At 43.9% G+C, this 25,496-nt stretch overlaps 1 protein-coding gene across 1 annotated transcript in view; it reads left to right on the top strand.

Moving 5' to 3' along the window:
• Positions 1-21,616, top strand: part of MAPK1 (mitogen-activated protein kinase 1) — a 109,475-nt gene extending 87,859 nt beyond the window's left edge. The window contains exons 7-9 of the mRNA XM_045457640.1: positions 9,589-9,698; positions 12,004-12,129; positions 17,693-21,616. Of these exons, the coding sequence (XP_045313596.1) occupies positions 9,589-9,698; positions 12,004-12,120 (227 nt within the window). The 3' untranslated portion in view covers positions 12,121-12,129; positions 17,693-21,616. The remainder of the gene's footprint in view (positions 1-9,588; positions 9,699-12,003; positions 12,130-17,692) is intronic.
• The last annotated feature ends 3,880 nt before the right edge of the window (positions 21,617-25,496 follow it).

Here is a 25,496-nt window from a genome sequence, read left to right as displayed (position 1 = left end):
CTTTTTCTGACTTTTGTTCTTTTGTGTGTGTATATCTTTGTGTGTTTAGTTTAATAACTGTCAACTTAGATGTTGAATTTGTTATTATATACTGACCTGAGTTAAGGTTCAGAAACATTTGGTGGTTTAAAATTGAATTCTTTTTGGATGTAGGAGGAACTGTCTTTTAAATTTTCTGATACAAAGGTAGTATGTTATCCTGGGAGACAGTTTAGTAATATAGGAAAAAAAGAAAGAATAGGTAAGAGAAGAAGAAATACTCTTAATTACAGAATCCCAAAATAACTTTTATTTTGCTGCGCCAGTGTGTGCATAGCTTTTACTTATTTATTTGTAATTATATAATTATATATGTAATTACATATTTATAATGTTATTGTAAGTATAAGATGTTTTTAAAATTATACCTTCATAAACATTGTGTATGTTACTGATGAGATTTGGTTTGTATACTAGAATGGGTTTGTATACTGGAATGTCCCAAGCATCTTACCTAAATCTTATATTCTAAGTTGCCAAAACTGCATAATTAAGACTTTATAATATCTAGACCTCCAGGCTTCCCTCCTATTTATTTCTTCACTCTTTTTTATTGTTAGTTGTGATTTATATCAAATTATGTGAGGTTTTTATTTAGCTTATTGTCCCTAGGTTAAAGCTATGAACTTTGAGATTGGTTCATTTAGATAACAATTAACATTACTAAAATCCAGAAAGTTAATTTTGAAAGGTAAGCTTTGGATGAAAATAATGAAGCAGAGAAGGACTACAAATAGAATAAATAAAATGGAAGCAGGATAGTATCATGTGTTAGGAACATGCACTTTGCAGCCAGACCTGGTTTCAGCCACTTACTGAATCTCAGACAAACTACTTAACCTCTCTGAGCCTCATCTCATTTTTCCCATTTATAAAATAGAGTTAGTAATAGTACATGCATCACAGGGTTGTATGCAAGTCCAGACCACTGGCATTTGTAGGTCTGGATTCTGAGATCTCAAGACTGAATTTTTTTCATTTATACATCTTGGAGATCTTTCCGTATCTATAGTTATGAAGGGTGGCTGCATAGTATTTATTATTCCTTTGTAGGGATGACCCAGAGTGTCTTTAACCAGTCATGTATTGGACATTGAAGTTCACTTCACTTATCTGTTGCTACATAACAACCACTCCACAGTTTGGGGCCTTGTAACGACCACCATGTATTTGTTCATAAGTCCATTGGACTGGATGCAGCTCCGTGGGTCTGCTTTTGTGGGTCCCACAAGTAGCATGGTCTAAGGTGACCTCAACCACATCTTACAGTTGGTTCTCCTTTGTGCCATTGCCTATCATCCTACAGTAGACCAGTCTGGGCTTCTTAGGATGACAGAAATATTCCAAAAGAGAAACAACAGAAAAGCTGCACAGTCACAAAATAGGAGACACTTCTGCCACAATCTATTGGTCGAAGCAAATTGCAAGGTCAGCCCAGATTCAGGTGGTCGAAATAAATCCACCCATTGATGTGAGGAACTGCAAATAATTTGTGGCCGTAGTTAATCTGCCACCTGCCTGTTTCTAGTATTCTACTGTAATGTACATAAATTCATTTCTTTAACAAATAGATCTGCGTGTACTGTGCCATCAAGGGTTCTACGGCCCTGGACTTAGAACAGCCATCAGACTGATTACCTGCCTGCAGGGAGCTAATAGTTTGAAAGATCAGTAATTATTTTCTTTTTCCCCACTCATAACAGTAGAAAGCATTAAAAGTTTGATGATCCACCATGCGGTCAAGGCTGTGGGGCAAATGGATGTTTGTTCAGAGACAGCTAATGGTGTGTAAATTGGTTGAGTCTCTCTGGAGGGCAGTTTGGCAGTTTTGTCACACATCTTTTGTTTCAGCAATTTTGGGTATTGAACTTTTGGATCTGCCAAGCAAATGGGGGAGAAGTGGCATTTTAATTTGTTTTTTTTTTTATAGACTGATGGGGGCACCTGGCTGGTTTAGTCAATAGAGCCATGTGACTCTTGATCTCAAGGTGGTTAGTTCAAGCCCCACAGTGGACATAGAGCTTACTTTAAGGGGAAAAAAAAAAAAAAAAGTTTGAGATAGAATATTTTTCACATGTTTGTTGGAGATTTCTGAAATCTGAATCCTTTAAACCAGTAGTATTGTAGATTTTTCTTTAAAGGAGTATAGCTTAGGATTCTCTCCAAAATTACTCCAGTTAGGAGGAAGAAATGATTATTATTCAGCAGATGGTGCTGGGCTAGTTGAATAACTATTTGGAAGAAAAGCCGTTTAAATCATTACACTTCAAAGTGAATTCAAAAAATTGATAATTAAATACATTTTAAAAAATCATACTAGGGGGCACCTAGGTGGCTCTATTGGTTGAGCATCCGACTCTTGATTTTGGCTCAGGTCGTGATCCCCAGGTTGTGGGACTGAGCCCGGCATTGGCCTCCTCACTGAGCATAGAGCCTGCTTAAGATTCTCTCTCCCTCTCTCCATGCTCAGACGTGTGCTCGCTCACACACACACACACACACACACACACACACACACTCTTTCTCTCTCTCTCTAAAAAAAAAAAAAAAAAAAAAAAAATCACACCATTAAAACCCAGCAATATTTTGGGGCACCTGGGTGGCTCAGTCAGTTGAGCATTCAACTTTGGCTTAGGTCATGATCTCATAGTCCATGAGTTCGAGCCCCGCATTGGGCTCTGTGCTGACACCTAGAGCCTGGAGCCTGCTTCGAATTCTGTGTCTCACTCTCTCTTTGCCCCTCTCCTACTCATGCTCTCTCTCACTCAAAAATAAACACACAAAAAAAATTTTTTTTTTAAAACGATGGAGTGTTCAGTATTTTTCTGATCTGCGTGGAGAAAAACCATCTTCCTAAACTGTAAAAACAAACCAAGAAAACAAACAAAAGAAAGATAGATTTTATCACATAAAAATTTAAAACTTAAAATAAACTAGAAGTGTAAGCAATAGGTATAAAATGTTCCAAATTGAATAACATTTGAAGGATCCCTTTCTTAACCATTATGTTAAGGCAACATAGCACCATGGTTTAGGCTGTGTGCTCCAGAATCAGCCTCCTGAATTCAGATGGGCCCCACCTCCTCAGATCTTTGACTTTGGACAAATTACTTAACCTGATTCACAATTTCCTCATCTCAAAATTGGAACAAATTGTATTTCCCACTTCATAGGGTTATTTGGAGACTTACATGAATTATTAGTTTATTAGTGTTAGACTCGTGATTAATATATTATTAGTGTGTAAAGAACAGAGAGAAATCTAAGACCTCAGTGGATAAATAAATGAGCAAAGGATAGGAACACACAATTTACATGGAGAAATAGATGAGGAAAAGAAGGAAGAATATTTTGGGGAGTGACAATTGAGACTTTAGTTTGGGCATAATAAATTTAAGGACACCCATTCAGAAACAACCTAAATGCTAAATGTTAATTGAATGGTTAAGGAAACTCTAATGCTTCTACTTAAAAAGAGTGTCATAAAGTCACTAAAAGTGATTTTTACAAAGTTTTTGTAGCATGGGAGAATACTAATAAGCAATATTTACTGGGGAAGTCATACAGCATTTTTCATATATATAATATGATCTCAATCACATAAAAGAAAATGCAGGGAAAAATTCTACAAGATATGTCAAAAAATTAGTAGTGGTTACATTGAATGATGGGGTTGTGTTGCTGGGGGTGAGAGGTGGGATCTTAGGTGAGTCATTCACACAGACTAGAGGGTCAGCTGTTTGAGGCTTTCTTGGTTCCACCTCATGAGATCCTACTGCCAACAGGTTAGGCCTGAAGAAGGACTGTACTGGCTCTCAAAGCTAACAAGTCCAGTAGTGTTTGGATTCCAGGGCACAGAATCTGGACCTCTCTGTTGTTCAGTGTTGCCTTCCTCTGTGCTTTTCATATTAATTAGCTCTTTTCTTGTGGTGACAAGATGGCCACCAGCAGCTCCAGGTCACACTGACCTGTTTCTTGATAGCTTCAACCCTACCGTGGGGCTCATTGCTCCTTTGTACCCATCCATGACCAGTCTCTGTGGCTAAGGGAATCCAGGTGAAGGTGGCTAGGCCAGTGTCACCATTCCCATGGCACAACCGAGGGTGTGGATGGTCTGAGAACTCCCCCATGGCAAGCACAGCTTCACGGGATTAGCGGGGCAGTGGACACTGGCAGGAAAACCGACAGTTCTTTTCTTCCTGCTTTTATTTTTTTTAATTAAGAAAAGTGCAATTCCTGTAAGAAGTCTGTCTCCATTTCCCAGATAACCTGTTGTTTGAAAAGCTTCCAGACTCTGTAGTTACTCCTATAAATACATATATTAACTGTAAATGGAGTCATAAGCTATATACTTTTTTATTGCCTACAGAGAGTTGTATTTATCATTCTAAAGTTTGGGTCAGCGCTCAAGGCTAAAGAAAGATTTAGCAATTTTTTCACAAATGGCATTGAAATCATGCAGGAGGTTGAGATGGTAAGAATGACCTGTGTCAGAGCTAAAGAACACGAACCTTCAATGGCCAGTGGAACAGGAGTAGAAACTCTTGAAAACTGTAAAGAATGGACAAAGAAAATAACTAGTGCCTATTTCACAGAAGCAGGAGGTGGCATCATAAGAAAATAGACATGTTCTGTTCAGCAGTCTCCATGGAACAGACAGGCTTCCAATTAAGCGGTCATTAGTGACCACATAAGTGTAGTTGAAGCACTGAGTGTGAATAGGAAGTTTGAAATGGAACATGCAGACAGAAACAACTGGTCCAGATGAGGGGGAGCTGGGTGTGGCCACACACTGTGGAGGTTTGGCTTTGAACAGGGAGAGGGTCTCTTTGCTCAGGAAGGTCGATCCTGGGGGCCTCAGTTTTCTCGGTAGCACCCTTAGACCTGCACAGAGTAGTAAGGCTCAGTTGGCAGGAAGGGCATGATTAAAGCTGTGTGAGTTGAGAAGAATCTTAAACTAGAGCAGCAACTGAGCATAGATTTTAGGGGCTTTGATGAGATTAAAAATCTTGAGTTTTGGGGTACCTGGGTGGCTTGGTTGAGCATCCCAAGTCTTGATCTTGTCATAGGTCATGATCTCATGGTTCGGGAGATCAATCCCCATGTCAGGTTTTGTGATGACAGCACAGAGCCTGCTTGGGATTCTCTCTCTCCCTCTCTCTACCCCTGCCCTCTTCCTTCCCCTCCGCCCCCCCCCCCCCAATAAATACACTTTAAAAAAAAAATCTTGAGTTTTTGTGGTACAACAGTTCTCAATAGTGTGCTCCTTAGACTTCTGAGGTCCCAAAAGTCCTTTCAGGGTGTCCATGGGGTTAAAACTATTTTCATAGTAACGCTAAAGTCTTCTCACACTTTCTCTGTGCTGCCCTGTGCACTCTTGGTACACAACTGCTGGTGAGCAAGATGGCTAGCACCTTGGCCCAGGATAAGGCAGTGGCAGAGCCGTGCCCTCACAGCTAAAAACCAATGCCGAGTGCACATAAGAATGTCTCTGGTGGAGCAGTTAAAAGTACTTGCTTTGTTATATCCCACCCTGCATACATGTCTTTTCCATATTCTCCATGACAGAATGAAAATACAGATACATAGAGCCTATCTGCCACATACTGAAGGAAGTGTTTTTTTCTCAAAGAAAAGTGCTTGTATAGTTTGAACTGTGGCTGAATTAACTGCTTTTTAAGATCAATCATCAGTTGGTTTTAAGATTAAGGTTCTGAGGGGCACCTGGGTGGCTCGGTCAGTTAAGCATCTGACTCTTGATTTCAGCTCAGGTCATGATGATTTCACGGTTCGTGAGTTCGAGCCCTGCATCAGGCTCCACACTGGCAGTGCAAACTCTGCTTGAGATTTTCTCTGTCTCCCCCTCTCTCTGCCCCACCCCCCATTCACTCTTTCAAAATAAATAAACTTAAAAAAAAAAAAGTGTGAGAAGCATTGTTGCAGTTGCACAGTTTGAGCAGCTAGATCTTTTTCTCTGGCCTTGCTCAGAAATTCTAGTTAAGGATGGATGTGACAGGTTGCAGCCTCGATCTCGAATGAGAGTTTTGTTGGGTAGGTGAGATGGACCCTCAGTGCTGCATGTCTCACTCAGTCGCAGGACTCACCCCAGAGTCTGGGCCAAGGAGGAAAGGAAAAAAGGCTAAGGGACCAGAAGGGCAGGGTCATGTTGCTTTGTACCCACTGAAATTAAAGAGAAGGTATGGGGTTCTAAGAGGATACCAGGGAAAGTCAGTAATCGTGGTCAGATGTAATCAATCCCAGCCTTGAAAGGACTTCAGTCTTTTAGGGGAAATAAAACCCGCATCCAAGGAAGCATATGCACAGGCATAGTGATTCATGCCATCTGAGGGGTGCCACTGGATTTCTGTGTGGCGTGGGAGAAGGGAGGCCAGGCACTCTGACTGTGGGATCAGACCTGCCAGCTGCTTCCTGTTTCTCTTCTTTTCTCCTTCTGTAGCTGTGAATAATGCAGAAATAACACTAGCAATAAAAGAAAGCTGGAGATCCAGTTATTTTTCAAGTAGCAAAAAAAGCTACTTTGTGATTTTTGCCTGTAGGTTTAAGGGCCTAGAATATAACTTGAAGGAACTATAAAAGGTTTATTTTAGAGCTGCTTAAGCTGCCAAATACCAGCTGCCTTAAAGCACTCCCAACTTAGTACCAGCAGGATTTGGAGGGGAAAAGTATCCCCCAACAGCTTAGAAATAATGCTGTTAGAATCTGTGGCCAGACCCTCCTGGACTTTTCCTGACAGACAATGTCTAATTGGGCAAAAGGCCAAATGACTTCTAATCACTCAAGAAACTTCTTGCAGAGGGGCACCTGGGTGGCTCAGTTGGTTAAGCACCCAACTTTGGCTCAGATCATGATCTCACGGTCTGTGAGTTCGAGCCCCGCGTTGGGCTCTGTGCTCAGAGCCTAGAGCCTGCTTTGGATTCTGTGTCTCCCTCTCTCTCTGACCCACCCCCGTTCATGCTCTGTCTCTCTCTGTCTCAAAAATAAATAAACATTAAAAAAATTTTTTTAAAAAGAAACTTCTTGGCAGAAATGTCTATGAGTTCTTTTGCAGTGGTGAGGGGGAGCAGGTGGTGGTTGGGAACGGTAAATGGATAGATTTGTTACTTGTATTACAGATAGTTAGACTCTAATGCCCAGTAAGTGGTGTGTCATGTGTTCCCACATCTACCTGGTGTTCTGTGGGACTTGCATTGGGGCCAGAGATGCCTGAGTTCTTGACCATTATACTGTACTGTCCTCACCCATGAGAGAGTTGCCTCTGAAACCTAGTCCATTCATGGGCCCCTGAAACCCATGTCCATGGCCTCAGGAGTGAATACCTGTCCTGCCCAGACAGTGCTTTAGTCAAAGGCCAACGCTCTAAATTCCTAAGAGCCTCCTCTGCTCCAAAAAGTTTTCTAACCTATAAAGCAAAATGTTAGTTTCCTAATTTCCTAAGGTACCCTTGTGTGTATTGAAAAGATTATAGAGACAGAAATAAATTTGAAAATGTACTGTTTGTAGAAATGCAACCTTGTGGACATGAGAAAAGTTCTGTATTATGTGAAATTTCTCATGACATCTGGTATGTGGTTTACCACATTTATTATCTCCCAGTTGCCTTGAAGATAAAGGGCGGGTAACATGCATCAAGAGAAGTCACAAGTAGGAGCCAGAGCTGAGCTTGCACACACAGGCATGCACCTGCATGCGTGCATGTACATACACATACTCTCATACTTACCCTTTCAGTCACCTCCAGCTCTAAGTGCTTCCCCAGCCTCCATGTGCTCTCTCAAGGCTGACTACCTGGCACATAAGCAGTTGGTCATTTCAGATTCAGACTGTGTACTGGCCTGCTGCTCTCAAGGGTTGAACACATTTTTTTAGTGAGTAAATGACTAAAATGGTTTTCTTTTACCATTCTCTCATGACTTTGCTAATTTGCAGATAGATGAGGTTGAACTAATCAGTTATCACTAAGAAACAAGACTTCATTGAGTAGATGGCAGTGTTTTTATTTTTGGTTTTGTTTATTGATCACTACATTCTCCAAAACAGCATTCTTTATATTGCCTAGTAGTATTTCAGACTTGGAGTAAATTATCAGACTTGTTCCATGAAGTCCTTGAATTTTTCAGGGTTTCCACAGGGCTGTGAGCTAAGACTTAAGAGAGCTGGGTAGCTCCTTACCTACTCCCTCTCAGGAGCTTTAATTTGAGAAAAGGACCTGCTACATAAATTGGAAACGCTGTTCTAAGCATCATTAAATAAAAGACATTTTTTTAAAGCCCCCTTTGCTGCTACTTTACCAGAGCAATAATGTCTTTTCTAGCATGTGTTCTTTCTCATTGAAACCTGCTCCTGATAGTACAGGAACTGTTTGGTCACATTTCCCTTAACCTGTGTTCCAGTTGCTGTCAGCCATGACCTTTGGCTTTCCTCATGGCTTGAAGTGGTGCCTGGATACTAGCCATGGAGGCCACTAGGGACAGCTATTCATTAGCTGTCCCTCCATCTTGGTCCTGTTGATCCCACACTTGTTTTCTATTCCTGCACTCTCCACATGAAAGAAATGTTCAGCTGCTGACTATTGGCCAGATCAAGAGAATACTTATGGGGTGCCTGGCTGGCTCAGTTGGGAGAGCTTGTGACTTTTGATATAGGGGTTGTGGGTTTGTGCCCCACATTGGGTATAGAGATTACTTAAATAAATGTGTGTGTGTGTGTGTGTGTGTGTGTGTGGGTTGGGTTTTTGGGGTTTTTTTTTTTTTTTTTTTTTTTTGGTATTTTTAATGACTGAAACAAAACAGATTTAAAACTGCAGCTTCTGGAAGAACCATTTGTTCTTACCGGTCTTGTACCTCTCCTCAAACTTGACCTTGGCCTCTTGTCGGGCCTTGAGTTTAAGAGCAGGGTCTCTGAAGACATCCTTATTGACAACAGTTTTGTCCAAGGGGATATCCACAGAGTACCTTGTGGGCATGATAAGCTTTTTTTTAAAAAAGAGAGAATACTTTGTTTTAGGCCTTGGAGAAAGATGCCAAGCTGCACATTGAGCCAGGGGGCCTGTGCTTCACACGTGGATCTCACCCAGGACCTGGAAACCACACAGGACAAATGACTGTTGTTTTCTTCTGTGACCTTGGAGGCCTTCTCTATGTGTTGAAAAATAAATTGATCATTGCAGAGCTGACTCTGGAGTCGACTTAAGAGAAGTACATATACAACACCTTTGTTTCAGATGCCTGCAAAGTAGAGTAGTAATTTAGGAAAAGTCCAGGTTTTTTAGGCAGACTTGGGTTTGAACCCTGGTGTTCTGCTTTCAGCCTTTAACTAACCCATTACCTTTCTGCATCTGGGTCTGCGATTGTCAGATGGTCCGTCTCAAGAAGGTCAGAGAGATAATAGGCACCCAGTGTATCGTATCTTCTCCCCATGGTGATGCTTAGCTCTATTGTTTTGTGGGTCAGTTTACTTAAACAGAAAATGGAAAGTAATGCAGTGACTATTCTTTGGCATCTCACCACTGCAAAACCCTTCTCTTTGTAGCTCTGGATTTACTGGACAAAATGTTGACGTTCAACCCTCACAAGAGGATTGAAGTAGAACAGGCTCTGGCCCATCCATATCTGGAGCAGTATTACGACCCAAGTGATGAGGTAAGACCCGTACTCCTGGATGCTCCTGCAGGAATATCAGCCAGCAGCAGGCCCAACCAGGAAGGGCCCAGATGTCATACTTAGATTGTCCTGAGAGGTGCATGGTACCACACTTCGTCTTCTCAACAGCCCATATTGTCTGTTTTGAGGTCTAGTGCTGTTGTCGGCACAGCTTGAAACCCTTCCCCACCCTACCCCCCAAGCCTCTTCTATCTTAGAAAACTTCCTCCAGGCCACCTGCAGCAGGGGTGGGGCAGGGGAAATGGATGGATAATGGGGAGCATGGATAAAGAAGGGGTCCAAAGACTAGAGACCATTGTTGTGGTCTGTGGCAGGAAGAGCCACCTGAATCAAAGTGCCTGCCCTGAGGGTGGAAAGGAAGTCAGCTGTCTGCTTGGGGAGGGGCTTTGCAAAGTGAGGAGGTCAACTTGGACAGTTCCCACTGTGGCTTGATGACTTCATGTCTGGTGTGCCTCCTTGGGATGGGCACACAAGAGCCTGCTGTGGTGAGACTGGAGATGGACGTGGCAAGCCTTAGAGCATGTTGGACATCCAGGTAATGTATCATGTTCTCTCCAGGAAAGTCCCAGTTCCTTGGCTTCTTTGATTCTTCTGGGGCTTCAGTTTTAACTTTATTTTCTTTAATTTTATTTTCTGGGCGGTAATGAAGAAAAATGCAATATGAACTAACGTTTGGATCTTTCTAGTTGAGAATCATACATAAACAAGACTCTGCACACTTGTTTTAAATGGGGGGGAAGGGGGAGAACCAAGCAGAATGTGTTAATATTAAAAGGGAAAATGGAAGAAGAAAGGGAAAAAGTATAAAAGTTAAAAGCTGATAAATGAGAGAGAAAGGAGAAAACAAAAAGAGAGTATTTCTCAATCAGCCCCCTTCCATCTCTGTCCCCTCCCCTCAGAAATAATGGAGGCAGCTTGCAAAGATACCTACAACATAGTAAATAACAGGGAAATAGGTGAGAGTATAAGGCTTGGGTTCTGACTAGCCTTTTGAGCCCCCCATGTCCTAATTGTGACCCTGGGCAGTACCCCAAACTCAGCAGGACGTATATAGGACACCAGTGTGACCCCACACATAGAGCTGTCCTTCAGAGAGGGCTAGCTACTTGTTTTTTTTGTTGTTTTTTTTTTAAGGTTTACTTATTTTGGGGAGGGAGAGAATACCAGTGGGGGAGGGGTTAGAGAGAAAGGGAAACACAGAATCTGAAGCAGGCTCCAGGCTCTAAGCTGTCAGCACACAGCCTGACACGGGGCTCGAACTCACAAACTGAGATCATAACCTGAGCCGAAGTCAGATGCTTAACCAACTGAGCCACCCAGGCCCCCCTCTACTTGTTTTTTTCTAATGGACATGAATCCTTTTCCCCCCTTTCAAGAGAACAAAGCTTAGTGCAGAATTTGGGGTCCATGTTTCCCTACCCTAAAGGCCTGGTGTGAGGATCACGTGGATAAAAATCTAGGAGTGCCTGGTGACAGCTGGTATCCTCATCAGATTAGTTCTGTTAACGTGGCATTAGTTTGAGGGTACTTAAAAATCAAAAATTAAATAATATCAATTGACTAATTTCCCTTTTCATCATTATGTATGGGGATTCTTTGATATAGACATTTTAAATATGTACTTAAGTAGCCTTCTGATTATTTATAGGGTGTGCTGAAAAATGAAAACTTAAAGGAAACTACAACACAGATCACTTTGTAGTCTTGTGACAGTTACTAAGATTTTGGAGTATTTTCTTCCCAGTCTTACATTTCTGTATCTAAATTTTTTTTTAAAAAATAGGGTTCATTTTGTTTAACAAACATGCGTATTTCCCCATGATATTAATCTTCCTTACAGCTTCATTTTTAATGGCTCCATAATATTTCTTCATATGAAGATACTATGATGTATTTAATCAAGTACATTTATTTGAGTATCATCAGTTTTGATTGTATGAATGTACCACCACCACCCCCACAACAGTAAACTTCTATTATTTTTCAACACTTAGTGCCTTAAAAGTTTGAAAATGATTCTGGGATTAGTGATAATTTCAGAAGAGTGCTCAAAGTGGGTTTAGTTGCTCCCCTTCGATTTACTGCATGCTCCTATGAAGTGCGCCTCATGGAGCACATAGGCAGGACACTGTACATAGGTGCCTGTCGAAGCTCCTGGGTTTTCATAGATGTCAGTGCCACTGTATGCGTTTCAGAGTCTAAGCCACAGCCGTTTATGAGTCAGTGCATGACTACCTCAACCGTAGCCACTCCTGCCTACCTTGTGTCCTGTGCTCTCCTGCAGCCCGTCGCTGAGGCACCGTTCAAGTTCGACATGGAGCTAGACGACCTGCCCAAGGAAAAGCTCAAAGAGCTCATCTTCGAAGAGACGGCCAGGTTCCAGCCGGGATACAGGTCTTAAACTTGTCAGGTACCTAGAGCTTTAGCCGTATGATAAACCCTGGCTATGGAGAGAGAACATAAATTAAATATTACTAAAAAGAAAAAGGAATATCCTTGAGCTCCACGTGGCAGCTTCATGTGCTTAACAGAAAGGGTGGTGGACAATGTAGTGGTATCAGTAGGTTTTTAAAAACTGGGTGTTCCAAGAAAAAAGGAAACACAGATCTTGCTTTTAGAGAACATACAGAAAGAAGAGAAGGAATTGTGTGAGAACTCCGGAGTGAGCAGAGGAGTGAGAATTGTGTTGAACCCTGTAGAAATGAGCAATAAAGTAAAGAATTATGACCCAGGGCCTGAAGCATTTGCTGGGGAAATGCTTTGGACGGACCAGCATGGGAGGGGCTGGAGGTGTTTTTCCACAGGCACCTGTGTCATGTGCAGCATTCCTACTAGTGGCCATGGGGCTGCTGCGCTTGCACCAGAACTGGAGGCTTTCTGGGGGCACGTAGGGAAGAGTGGGTTCTGTGACAGTCTAGTATAACTGTTTTCTCTGCTCCATTCTTCCCTGCTCTGTCCATTCTGTTTTCATGTATTGGGATCTGGAGATGATGGTTCAGGCTGAGAGTTGGCAGTACAAGGCTCAAAAGCAGAAGCTACTTGGGGTGTTTCACAAGAGGACATATAACTGATCAGAGGGCATTAGAAAGTCTAGAGAGCAAAGCAGGTGGAGTTACCTGCAGATTAAACAGCAGGAAGTTGTTCCTAGTCTCCACCTAAAGGAGCAAAAGAAAAACCGTGTTAGCCAGGGTCCTTGATTGTCACACAACGAGGGTGCTGGGCACCTGCTTTAACTGCAGCTGTTAGAGCATCACCCTCACTGAAGAGGGGTCAGGAGCCTCTACTGCCACTGATGTGGGGGATCTCTGGAGCCTGAAGCCACCATCACCATCCATTGCCTCTGAAGCCAGGAGCCCTCCTCCTCCTAAAAAGTCCTGTGTCACTAAGAAGCAGAAAAAAGGAAACCTGGCTTTTCCTGTGTGCCAGCTATTGGCAGAATCTCGTCAGAAGCCAGTCTCCAGTGAAGTTCAGCAGTGCAGTTCACAAGCTCCATCCCTGTCATTAAGAACAGAGGACAGGGGAAAGGTAGAATGGATCTGAGAACAGACGTGGCCAGATCAGCCTCAGAGAGCTGTGGAAGCCAGGCAGAGTAAGAGTTGGGAACCAGTAGGGGGTACACTCTTCTGAAGTGTGGGGGACAGAAAATGTGGTTTTCAGAAGAAGTCTGACAGGGAGTGTTGGAGAAGACTGGGTGGGAGATGAGTTCAAAACAGATCTGTAAGCTTCCAGACCGAGGGCTAGAGGCTTGGACGAGGGCTGTGGAGGCAAGAAGCAGTGCATTCAGGAAAATGGAGGGAACACAAAATCTGAAAGACTTCACATTTCCTAACCCTAGCATCCAGGGGTCAGGGGAGCTTAGCCTAGCATTGGACGTGTCCTAAAAAACAAATTCAAAGTAAGTGAAGTGTGGAAGGAGCATGTGCTCACAGGACATTAGGAGCATGCTGGTAAACAAGCCCTTGGGGAAGTGTCTGAAGGAGAGAGGGAAGGTGGGAAGGTCTTAGCAGGGAGCTAAGGAGGACAGAGTCTTGCAAGGGTTGAATTCATTTATCCTTCCATACCTCATGGCATGACCGTCTGTTAAAGTATTTGTTATGTACAACAATCTGCAAGGGTACTCACTGACAGAAATCCATCCCCAGGACCCAGCCATTTTTACCCCTTGAGTCTCCTTCCTGGTCTCTTTGCTCACTGTGGAAACGATCTTCCCTCTCCCAGAGCCTGCTCTCCTTTCCCTGTGTCTGCACAAGTCAAATCATCTGCCTCCAGGTTTGGTAGATAAAGTTTTATCAGGCCCTTTACATGAAGAGGTTCGCTGACCCCTGACCTAGAATATTGAGCTGAGCTGCTTCATTCAGTTGCTTTTCTTCCTTCACAATCCCTTTAACAGCTCGTGTTCCTGAAATAGCCTCTTGATGGCCTCTGTTTTTACCCATCTTGTTCTTGTTTGAGTTCACACATACCGCATGCTTCCTCTGAGCCAGGCTCATGGGTGAGCAGAACAAACAAACCTGAAACCGGCCTCAAAGGCCACACAGTCTAGTAAGGAACAAAGACACACAGAACTGCCCTGCGTGTTTTTAGTGTAAAAGAGTACCCAAGACTGACATAGTTAGCAGTTTTTCATCATTCATTTGCTCACCATTGAGCATTCCTAGTTCCAGGTAGGAAGACAGCAAAGATGAGTAAGACCCAGGCTTTGCTTTCTAGTAGCTTGATGGCAGGACACAGGTAGACAACAAGGAGTCAGACACAGTGTTGTGGGTGCTGTACCAGGATAGGTGTGGGCCCCAGAGATTGAGGAGGGCCAGCATCAGGGTGCTGGGAAGGGAACACTCTGCTGTGTGGGGAGGCACTCAGCAGTGTGGGGCCAGGGAGTCAAGCCTGCATGGGAGACTGAACCCCAGGCTTGTGAAGGAGCCCTCCTCTCCCAGGCTGCTTCCTGTCGTAAACCATCAGGGCAGGTGACTCTAGGGCAATAAGGATGTTGGGCGACCTCAGAAAACAAGCACTCTTGGGATCGCTGGCCCAGCTACTGGAGGAAAAGGGCAGTGCAGCAGCCACGGGGGGGGGGGGGGGGGGGGGGGGGCGGATAGCGGCAAGACAAAGGCAAGGATGCTCCTGGAGCTTCAGGGCATGGGTGCTGGCCTATTGCCTCCTGAAGTCCAAATTAACAGGCTGAGGTTCAGGCAGCTGTCAAGGTCCACCCCAGTTCTACAAGCCCAGGACTGGGGCTTGTTACCAGGGAAAGGGGTGGCAAAGATGGTCACTCTGTGTTTAGTTTGCTTTATAGCCTAATTTTTCCCCCAACTTTTTGTTACTGAATTATAATTGACATAACAATCTTTAACTTCAGGTGTAAGCATAATTTGATTTTTATATATTACTTCCACTGTCTTTTAAATTACAATTTTTATTCTGAAAAGTTGAGTTTTACAATAAAAACCCACATTCCCACCACCTAGATTCTGTGATTAACACTTTGCTGTGCATGCTTTCTCACATTCTGTTCCATCTGTTCCTCCATCTAAGGAGGTTGGCAGCATCAGGACTAGCTTATAATTTAGTCACCTGGAATATAAAAGTGAATCCAGAGGAAGGTGGAGCTAGGGGCATTCATCAAATTCTGGGCAGTTTCTTACACAAACATTATTTTGATGATTACAGTAGCAAGTCAGCACACAGCCCATGTTTATGATCGAGGAAACCGAAGATGTACATGTTTAAGCATTTTGCTGAAGATTGTATCCTGGTGGCAAAATTAGGCAGGCCCAGGTCTTTTGGACCAAGAATCCCATTTTCTTACAAGCTTTCCACACTGCCTTGGGGGTAGTTCTGTGCCCTGGAAAAGGTCAAGGAACTCGTTCATAATGTGCAGCAGTGTCACTGAGTTCCCAGCCTATAACACTGAGATGAGAAGCTACAAACTGGAGAGTCAGGGAGATGCAGGTGTTGGGAGCATACAGGAACGTTAGAGAAGGATGATGTTGACTGCCCAGCTACGTAGGAAAGAGCTGAAAAACATGCCCACACAGGACCTCAGAGCACAGCCATAGGGACCCCTATGGGGGCGGGAATGACAAAGACTACTCCAGAGGAAGCCCCTGCTTGCTGGATAAAGCTCACAGGCTTTACTGATGCCCTGAGTGGGCTTAAAGAATCAAAGTGTGTTCATTATATTTTGTTTAAGTGGGTCAGTTTTAGAAATGTGTCCACTAAAGTTAAGAATGTGTATGTGGTTAACTTTGTGACAGGCCTCCTGTTCTCAGAGGCTGGTACCTGCCTTTCTCCCTCATCTGCCTGTTGGTGAATTTTCTCAGGTAGATTGATTAATTTTCTCCCAGCCGATAGGTTTGGCTGCAGTTCAGAACAGCGTACCTCTAGAGAGGGATCATTTCCCATCTCTGAGCCCGTCTCCCCATCACAGATTTGGGTTATAAGACCCATCCTTCCTGCCCTGACTCTTGAGTGTTAGGTAAAAGCCATCTTGTCCAAAAGTGCTTTGTGAAATACCAAAGTGACATTCTGCTGGATCATACTAGCAAACATTTCACAACAACAAGGGTCTCTCCAAAGAAAAGGTATATTTGGTTTGCATTTTGACACACTTAGTTACCTTCCCAGCCATCTCAAGCAGGCTTCTTCATCAGAACCAAGAACACAGAACATGACTGGGGTGGTAATGTTTTCACTTCTCCCTGGGGTGATACAAAACTAACAGAGACCTGGGGATGAACTTAATTCATTACATATGGATGTCTTAGGCAGTGGTTCTCCAAAGTGTGGTCCATCTGTGCCGTACCCCCTAGCAATCTGTATTTTAACAAGCTCTGCAGAGGATCCTGATGCTCACCCTTGAGAACTGCTAGTCTATAAAGGGTTAAGGTAGGTTTGATTTGTAATGTGACCTCTTCAAGGAAAATAGAGATACCACAATAATGAGGGCAGATGCGTGCTACTTGCACTTTGATGGTGTGACGATCCTAGTGGACCTCTTGCAGGAGACCCATATGCAGACATCTGGAGAGCCAGGTGGGCCCTGTCAAGTGTAGTGAGCTAAGTGAGCTCACTTAGTGTAAGTGTAGTGTAAGTGAGCTAAGGCTATCTTCAGGTGCCACCTGCTGCCTTTCAGGGTGCTGTCCTGGAGACCTGGTGGGGAAATAGCTGTCAGATCATCTCTGACCTGGGCAATGAGAACTATCTCTTGCCCGTGGGAACCAAGCCACAGTTCCTGCCTCACCGGCATTTAGGCCCGCCAACTTTCATACTTCAACCAGCACTTCATTTTAGTCTTGTTTTGTCAACAGCGGAAACTTGACCATTAAAACAACACACTTGACGCTGTGTGGTTGATTCTGTCCTACCTGGTCATCTAGAGAGGAAAAGAAACTTGGTAAGAATAGGAGGCAGCAGGGGTGCCTGGCTGGCTCAGTCAGTGAAGCACTTAACTCTTGATCTCACAGTTGTGAGTTTGAGCCCCACTTTGGGCATAGAGATTACTTTAAAAAAAAAAAAATAGAATAGGAGGCAGCAGACAAGCATTTTGCATAAATGTGTGTTCTTTACAAAGACCTTCAGATTCTGGTGTTGACCATAGGAGTGGTGGGTATCACAGTTAATAAAAGGCATCTTGGGAACATGGGGTGGATGCGTGTGTGTTCCCTGTGAGTGTCACAGAAATGTCCTCTGAAGTGTCCGAGAAGAGACGCCCACAGACTGAAGGCAGAGCCTGCCCCTTAGGAGCTGCCCTGTGGTGCATAGGCTGAGTGGTTCCAGGTGAAACAACCTTATTGCAGGAGTGCTTTTTCCTTTGCTTTTTTTTTTTTTTTCTTTTTCTTTTTCTTCACTTTTCCAGTTTTTGTAATGATGTTGGTTCATTCTTTTCACTTCTCCATTTTCCTAATGCTGCTGCTAATGTTGTTTTAATGTGGGTCATTCTTAACTCATAGACTTGCTTGTTTGTTTTTCAACAGGACAAGGGCTCAGAGGACTGGATGTGCTCAGACATCGGTGTTGTTCTTCCCAGTTCTTGACCCCGGTCCTGTCTCCAGCCCGTCTTGGCTTATCCACCTCGACTCCTTTGAGCCGTTCGGAGGGGCGGTTTCTGGTAGTTGTGGCTTTTATGCTTTCAAAGAATTCCTTCAGTCCAGAGAACTGTTCCTGGCATCCCTGTGTGTGTCACCCACCGGTGACCTGTGGCAGTATGTACTTTCGGTGCACCTACTGCTTACCGTTGCTTTAGTCACTAATCGCTTTCTGGTTTGAAAGATGCAGTGGTTCCTCCCTCTTCTGAATCCTTCCTAGGTGACGCCCTGCTGACCCATGCAGTCACACCAGAGATAGTTCTTTCCAAATTGGCTCTCGTCACTGGCATCTCACTTTATGATAGGGAAGGCTACTACCTAGGGCACTTTAAGTCAGTGACAGCCCCTTATTTGCACTTTTCACCGTAAGCGTGTACCCAGAGCAGGAGTGTGTGGAAACACCTGGGATGACGTTGCAGCCTGCGGTGAGTGCTCCCGTCTCGGGAATCTTTGGGGGTGCTTGCCCATGTCTTTTCTCATATCATGTTAGTCACTAACATATTTAAGGTTTGTGCTATTTGCCCAGCTTTTAGGAAACTCAATCATTTTTCTAAAAGAAAGAAGTACTGCATCCAGCAGCCTCACTCTGTAGATTTATTGTGGTTACTTGTATCATTTACAGAGGTATAACACTTGCCAAAATGTGTTATCTGCAGTACTGTTTCCAAGGCTTATGCAGAACGATTTAAAGTGGCAGCTGCACTCGGGATTTAGTGAGAGATGTACACAGGTCACAGCAGGGTGCTAAGGAAAGTGTCTGGAGAAGCAGCCAGCAGGCCACACCAGCCTCTGTCACGGGGCAGAGCTCCACACACAGGTGTACGTATACCCCAAGCTACGTCAAGTGGTGTGCCACATCCAGTGTAACCACATTCAATGCCTCAGGATTTAGAGAGGAGCCCTGCATCTTTAAATTGAGAAAGTGTACAATTCTTTTTCCTCCTACAGCATGTCAGCATCTCAAGTTCATTTTTCAACCTACGATATAACAATTTGTAATAAAGCCTTCATGAGCTCATGACGTGAAGCACTGTTCTGTCATCAAGTACTCTCAAATGTTTCTGATACTGCTGAGCTAAGACCATGAGAAAAAGCTAGCACTAAATCATGTTTGGAGCTCTATCCCATATTATATTGATCTCTTTAAGTATTTGTTCCTGCCACTGCACACTGTGGCGTTGACTTGGTGTTCTGTCCCAGTGCGGTGCCTCCTCTTGACTCCCCCACTGCTCTCTGTGGTGAGAAATTTGCCTTGTTCAATAATTACTGTACCCTCGCATGACTGTTACAGCTTTCTGTGCAGAGATGACTGTCCAAGTGCCACATGCCTATGATTGAAACGAAAAATTTATTGTTACCTCTGAGTTTGTGTTCCACGGAAAATGCTATCCAGCAGATCACTTAGGAAAACTAATTCTATTTTTAGCTTCTTATTTCTCAGCTGTCCTTTTTTTCTTGTTTGATTTTTGACAGCAATGGAGAATGGGTTATATAAAGACTGCCTGCTAATATGAACAGAAATGCACTTGTAATTCATGGAAATAAATGTACATCTTCGATCTTCATATTCATGTTAAGATTCAGTGTTGATTTCCTCTGGATCAGCGTTGTCCAAATGGACAGTCAGCTTCAGTTTGTGCTTGGAGCAGAAATGCTTGTGGGCCTCCCCTTCCCATGCAGGCACTGCCCCGACACTGGTTTACATAAAATGATTTAGAAGGCATTTCTGTAGGGTCCTAGTTTCCCTTTGCACAGCAGAGAATCAACTCTGATGTGTTTCTTTACTCAAATCATAGGTCTAAAATACTGTCAAACTCTGATGAAGAAGCCCAGACATCTCAGTTTGGAATCTCTGGTTCTTTCTAAAGAGGGCCTGCCTGTGTGCCCCAAGCCTCCTGTTGGGCACAGCCGGGTGCTGGGAAGCTTTGCCCGGTGTCACTTGGCCCACACCACCTGGCCCAGGGTGCTGGTGCTCACACGTCACGGGCTAACGAAGGATGGCAGACTCCGCCTCAGAGATCAAAACCGCATCTAGATTCTTGCCCAAAAGTACGTGGTTTTTCACTTCATGCTCAGCTGCCATGGAAAGGTCTGCAGGGCACTGAGAGGATAGAGGTTTAACTGTTACTTGAGACATTGATGAGTCAGTTTCCATTTTAAAAGGAGCATTGACAGTTTTCCTACTCTTTTTCTTTGTACTTTTTAAATGGAATGTTAGTATTTTTAGGAGGTAAATCTGCAGTCCTCTAACCAGAAAGCCATAGCCTTGGTTACTAATACTTGAGGACTGTGGGCTTTCCCATCCCCTCCACGGTACTGTGGAGTCACATTGGCATGAAACCACTAACTGCGTTCCAGCAACACTGTAGCTGTAAGTTGTGTGCTTTTTTAATCATGCCAAGCTTGGCTTAACAGGTCAGAGAATTGTCCTAATCAAGGTACCTGTGAAAAGTACTAGCTATTATGTGTGATAGGCTCATCATTTGGATCCTCTTAACATCTCTAAAAATGTCCTGATTAGGTATCCAAATTCATACTGGTGACACTGAATGCCTCCATTCTTAGTAAGCTCAAATAAACTTTCAGACTTAGGGCTTTTTTTTTGGTGTCTAAAAAGCAAGCAAAAAATTCCTGTTGAAACATTCCAATCTTTTCATTTAGTAGGAAACAAAATAACTAAGCCAGTGGAATGAATTTGAGCGAACTCATGACTCTGCTGACACAAGTCTTCAGAGCTAATGGAGACATGCAGACCATTTTGATGCATGGGTAAAAGAATATCGTGGTGTTTGTGTGCAGTACACAGTGTATGGTATGTCCACAGTTCTGCTGCTGCAGGCATAGGCGATGGGCGTGTAGGGTCCTGTCAGCTTTTGGCGCCACACATGGCTCGTCAGTGGTTCGATCTACGTAAGGAGTCACCCAGGTATACTGCCCACGCCACATGCCACATAATGTTCAGACCATTCAGAGGAGACTGTTTTACCTTTATTTGCTTATATGTTAATACGGTTTTTAAATTGGTAACTTTTATATAGTATGGTAAACGGTATGTTAATACACACATACATATGCACACATGCTTTGGGTCCTTCCATAATACTTTTATATTTGTAAATCAATGTTTTGGAGCAATCCCAAGTTTAAGGGAAATATTTTTGTAAATGTAGTGGTTTTGAAAATCTGAGTAATCCTTTTGCTTATACATTTTTAAAGCATTTATGCTTTAAAATTGTCCTGCTGGTGTTTGAAATACGATAACTCCTATAGTGCGGATGAGAAGCATGTAACAGTAGATATGTGGTTTCTCTCACTGTAATCCAGCTCAGCATCATGGATTGGAAACGACTGAGAATCCAGAAGGAATTCTCTGGGGTTGCACCAGGTTTACCTGAAGCTCGTTGCCTTTTTTGTGCTGTTTATGCGTGTAGAGCACTCGAGAAAGTTCTGAAACTGCTTTGTATCTGCTTTGTACTGTTGGTGCCTTCTTGGTATTGTACCCCAAAACTCTGCATAGATTATTTAGTATAATGGTAAGTTAAAAAAAATGTTAAAGGAAGATTTTATTAAGAATCTGAATGTTTATTCATTATATTGTTACAGTTTAACATTTATCTGTGGTATTTGTGATTTGGTTAATCTGTATAAAAATTGTAAGTAGAAAGGTTTATATTTCATCTTAATTCTTTTGATGTTGTAAACGTACTTTTTAAAAGATGGATTATTTGAATGTTTATGGCACCTGACTTGTAAAAAAAAAAAAAACTACAAAAAAAATTAGAATCATTAAATTGTGTCCCTGTGTTACCAAAATAACATAGTACTGTGCATGTATAGTTTACTTGGAATTTCATATGTGAAAATATGAAGTCGTCTAGGCCTTTATTACAATGCCTCCCCAAGTAAGTGTGTTCATATTTTGACTTTGCTTACAGTAATCAGTGATAGAACCATAAGCTGGTGCTCTGGAGGTCAGTGGGATTTTAGCACTCTATCGGGTTTTCCAGATTCTTCTTCAGACATTTGGCTATAGAGGGGGTAAGATGGCAGTGCTGGGAGTCCTGACACAGCACCCATGTGCATCTCTTCTCGTCTTCCTGCACTTCAGCCACTGCTGCCACGGCAGATGTCCTTGGCAGCCTCTTTTTTCAGATCAAGATGTCGTGAGTGTATTAGGGACTCTCGGACATTTGGTTCTTCCCAATTTGGGGCATCATACAGTGACTTATTTACAGGACAGAAACACTGGAAATTTTTCTGGATTGGTGGTATAGAAGGAACACAGGCTTTGGGCCCGTAAATCTGGGTTCAAAACCTGCCCTCTGCTTATAACTGCAGCTGACTTTGGGCCAGTCATTGTGCTGCTCTGTGCTTCAGCCTGTATGCTCAGACCTTTGACTGTAAAGTGGAACCTTGCATGTCGTAAAGATTATACAAATATATTTTAAGTTTCTAGCCCAGTACCTCAAAACAAACAGTAAATGGAAGATCTTCCTAAATGCTTTATTTATTTAATTGTGTTTGTTTGTTTGTTTGTTTGTTTGTTTGTTTGTTGTAAGCACTAAGATGTCTGCTAACCGAACTAACTGCTTTCTATTCACCTGAGAGGGGAGCACCTGTCTGAAATTTTCTTCAGGGAAGTGAGCTGATCTCACCTAAATTGATAGGTATTTGAAACGCTTATAGAATTATCACATTCATTTTGCCTTTGAGAGATTAACACCCTTTGTTGTTGTCCACATCCTACAGAAATCAATTATAATCATCTTTCTTATTCAGCACAAGTTATTAATAATCATGTTTTTTTCCGCATTAATTATGATGAGCTCCTTACCTTAGCAGTAGTGCAGCCATTCCAGTTGGCAGCACAGACTTACATCTTGGTTGGTTCTCTGTATTTAATCAGAACCAGAGCATTTAGAGCTGACCAGTGGCCACAGAGCAGCTCTCTGAGAAGAGCAGAAGCCAAGCTCAGGTCACAGAGTTACAGAGCAGGTGGAGGCAGGTGCAGACCCACCTGAAACTTCAAGTGTTCAGGAGAGAGAGGAATTGGGTGTGTCCACAAGGGAGTGTGAGGAGAAGGGTTTTCATAGGTGACGGGCTTGACCATATTTGAGTCTGAGGAGGGGTAGGCAGACAATGTTGCTGGACTTCACAGGGCTGAGAGCCAGGTAAGGGGTGGGTCAAGTAGGACACAGCACAAGGGGCTCTTTCTCTGAGCCTGGCACAACGAAAGCTGAAGACAAAAGTCCTTTGAAGAAAAGGTAGAGAGGAGGAAATGTAATGAGGTTGTGCCCCACAGGTCTTTTTCAGGTGAAGTGGGAAACGGTCTCTGCCAAGAATAAAGGAGAGCCAGCATGAGAAGTGGAAATGAGCAGAATGCCTATCTCTGCGAGGCCCTGATTGAGATGATGCCCATAAGTCTGTCGTGAAGTACCGATCCATGGGGCTTGGATGTTCTTCCCTGTGCAGTGGTGTCGTTAGCTGGCTTTGCAGGATTGGGCAAAACAGAGGCCCAAGGAGGCTGGGGTGATAGGAACACAAGATCCATCACGTGTTGGGTGTAAAGATGCTTTTCTCTTTTCATTTCTTGGCCAGAGGAGCAGGGAAGCCATCGTCCCTTTTTTAGTAAGACCAAAAGGTGACAAAGCCTCTTATCAGCTGTGGAAATGGTGGGAGGACTGGGAGGGCACATCTCAGGTGGGAAGGAGGGGACAAGGAGATGTGCAGGGGCCCCGGGGCACATGGAACACCAAGGCCAAAGGTTTGGGGCCCAAGCACTGGTGGGAGTTCTGCTGCAGACTTGGCGGCATGGGCACATAAGCTGTCTGCTCGCAGAGGGTCACCAGGATGGCAAACTGCCTTGGAGAGTGAGAGACCAGTGGCCCCATTACCACTCCCAGAAATTTCTGCTCCCCTTTTTTCCCTTCTAAACCCCGGACAGTGCCTTTACTTCCTTCTTTGCCACTACTTCCACACTAAAGTATTCCCATTCCTTGGGGAGCCAGCTGGCTCTATAGCCTAGAAAATGTGGAGTTTCTGAGATTGAGCCAACTACCCGGGGCGGGGAGAAGGGCACTAGTGCAAGCAAGGCAGGGATGGGAATGGGGATTGGTTTTTTAATTGCTTTTGAATTTTTGCTGTGTGCACACATCCCACACAGCAGTGAGTTTCAAATATCTTAATCAGAGCCCTTTTGTGAAATCAGTACAATTCGCCTATAAGTAAGCAAGGGTGGGGCTACCCAGCACCTTCCCTGTCACCCTGCCATGAGTAGCATCATGCTTCTGCCCTAGAGGATTCAAAAATGGAGCAAGTATTACAAAAGGCCGGAACCAAAGAAATAGAACAAGGCCCTGGGTGACAGCACGTCACAGTGGTCAGGGGTGGACCCACAGCTTAAGAGTTTCCAGCAGAAGTGTCCAGCAGCTGGGTTCGGTAAGACTATCCTGGTTTGGAAGTATAGGAAAATTAAGATCACGGTGGAAGTACAAATAAGGTTGGGGTGGGGCAGTAGATAAGAAAGACGAGCTTGTAAGGCAGCAGGGAACAAAGCCAGGGCTGGCACTGGGCTCAGCTCGGGCGAGTGTCAGGCACTCAACTGCGCGCAGTATTGCAGAGAACAAAACAAGCAGAGCTGCCCTCATGGTGCCCATCCCGTGGCAGTGAAGACAGGCATTAAATTATTTCTAAAGTAAAAACTACAAACGTGCCAAGTGCTTAAAGGAGAGCAAACAAGAATGAGAGGCGCCAAGTCACGCAGCATTAGAAGAGGCACCATTATTGCTAGATGGAAAAGTCCCTAAAGCTGTAATGAGCTGCGTTGGCTCTGAATATGTCTTGGTTAGAAGGGAGATGCTGGACCAAAGCAGGTTTCAAAAAGGAGGGAGTCGCACATCAGTGATTACTTGCCTTAGAATAGTACCACGGGGACAGTGTTTGCCCTTTGGGCCCCTGGAAGGCCAGGACGGTGCCTGGTGGGGAGCACAGGACCAGGAGGAGTCACAGGAGGACCCAGGCTGCCAGAGTTTAGTCCCCAAAAAGACAAGTAGCTACTGCCAGCAATATGCAGATGAGTGAGGCCAAGTATTTTAGTGAAATCAGAAGGACAAAAAAGGCAGAAGATGTCATGACAGAAGAGGAAACAGGATGCCTCAGCCCCTGTTCTGTACTGTTTTCTCTCAAAGGTGAACACGGGCACATGTGCATTCATTTCTGGGGCCACTCCCAGGACTGTGAACCAGAACTCTGCGAGGGAGGGGCAGGGGCCACCCCTGGTTGAATTCTATCCAATTTAAGATTTTTTTTTTTAATGTTTGTTTATTTGGGGAGAGAATGTGTGTGTGCATATGCACAAGTGGGGGGAGGGGCAGAGAATCCCAAGCAGGCTCTTCACTGCCAGCACAGAGCCCCACGCAGGGCTCAAACTCATGAACCATGAGATCATGACCTGAGCCAAAACCAGGAGTCAGTTCCTTAACCAACTGAGCCACCCAGGCGCCCCCAATTTAAGATTTAATTTTGTCTGTAAGAACAAGTCAGACTCCAAGCATGTCTTCCCCTTTCTCAGATGTGGCCATGAGACTCAGCAGACAGTGGAGACGCCATTTGATAGCTGACTCCCTCCCCAAGTGTGGTGTGCGGCTGCACTGGCCTGGGGCTGCAGGGAGCCCACCCAGCCAGCCCAGACACC

The sequence above is a fragment of the Leopardus geoffroyi genome, chromosome D3, assembly GCF_018350155.1.
Source record: "Leopardus geoffroyi isolate Oge1 chromosome D3, O.geoffroyi_Oge1_pat1.0, whole genome shotgun sequence".
In the NCBI taxonomy this organism is placed as follows: Eukaryota; Metazoa; Chordata; class Mammalia; order Carnivora; family Felidae; genus Leopardus; species Leopardus geoffroyi.
This window is presented reverse-complemented; position numbering and strand designations above follow the sequence as displayed.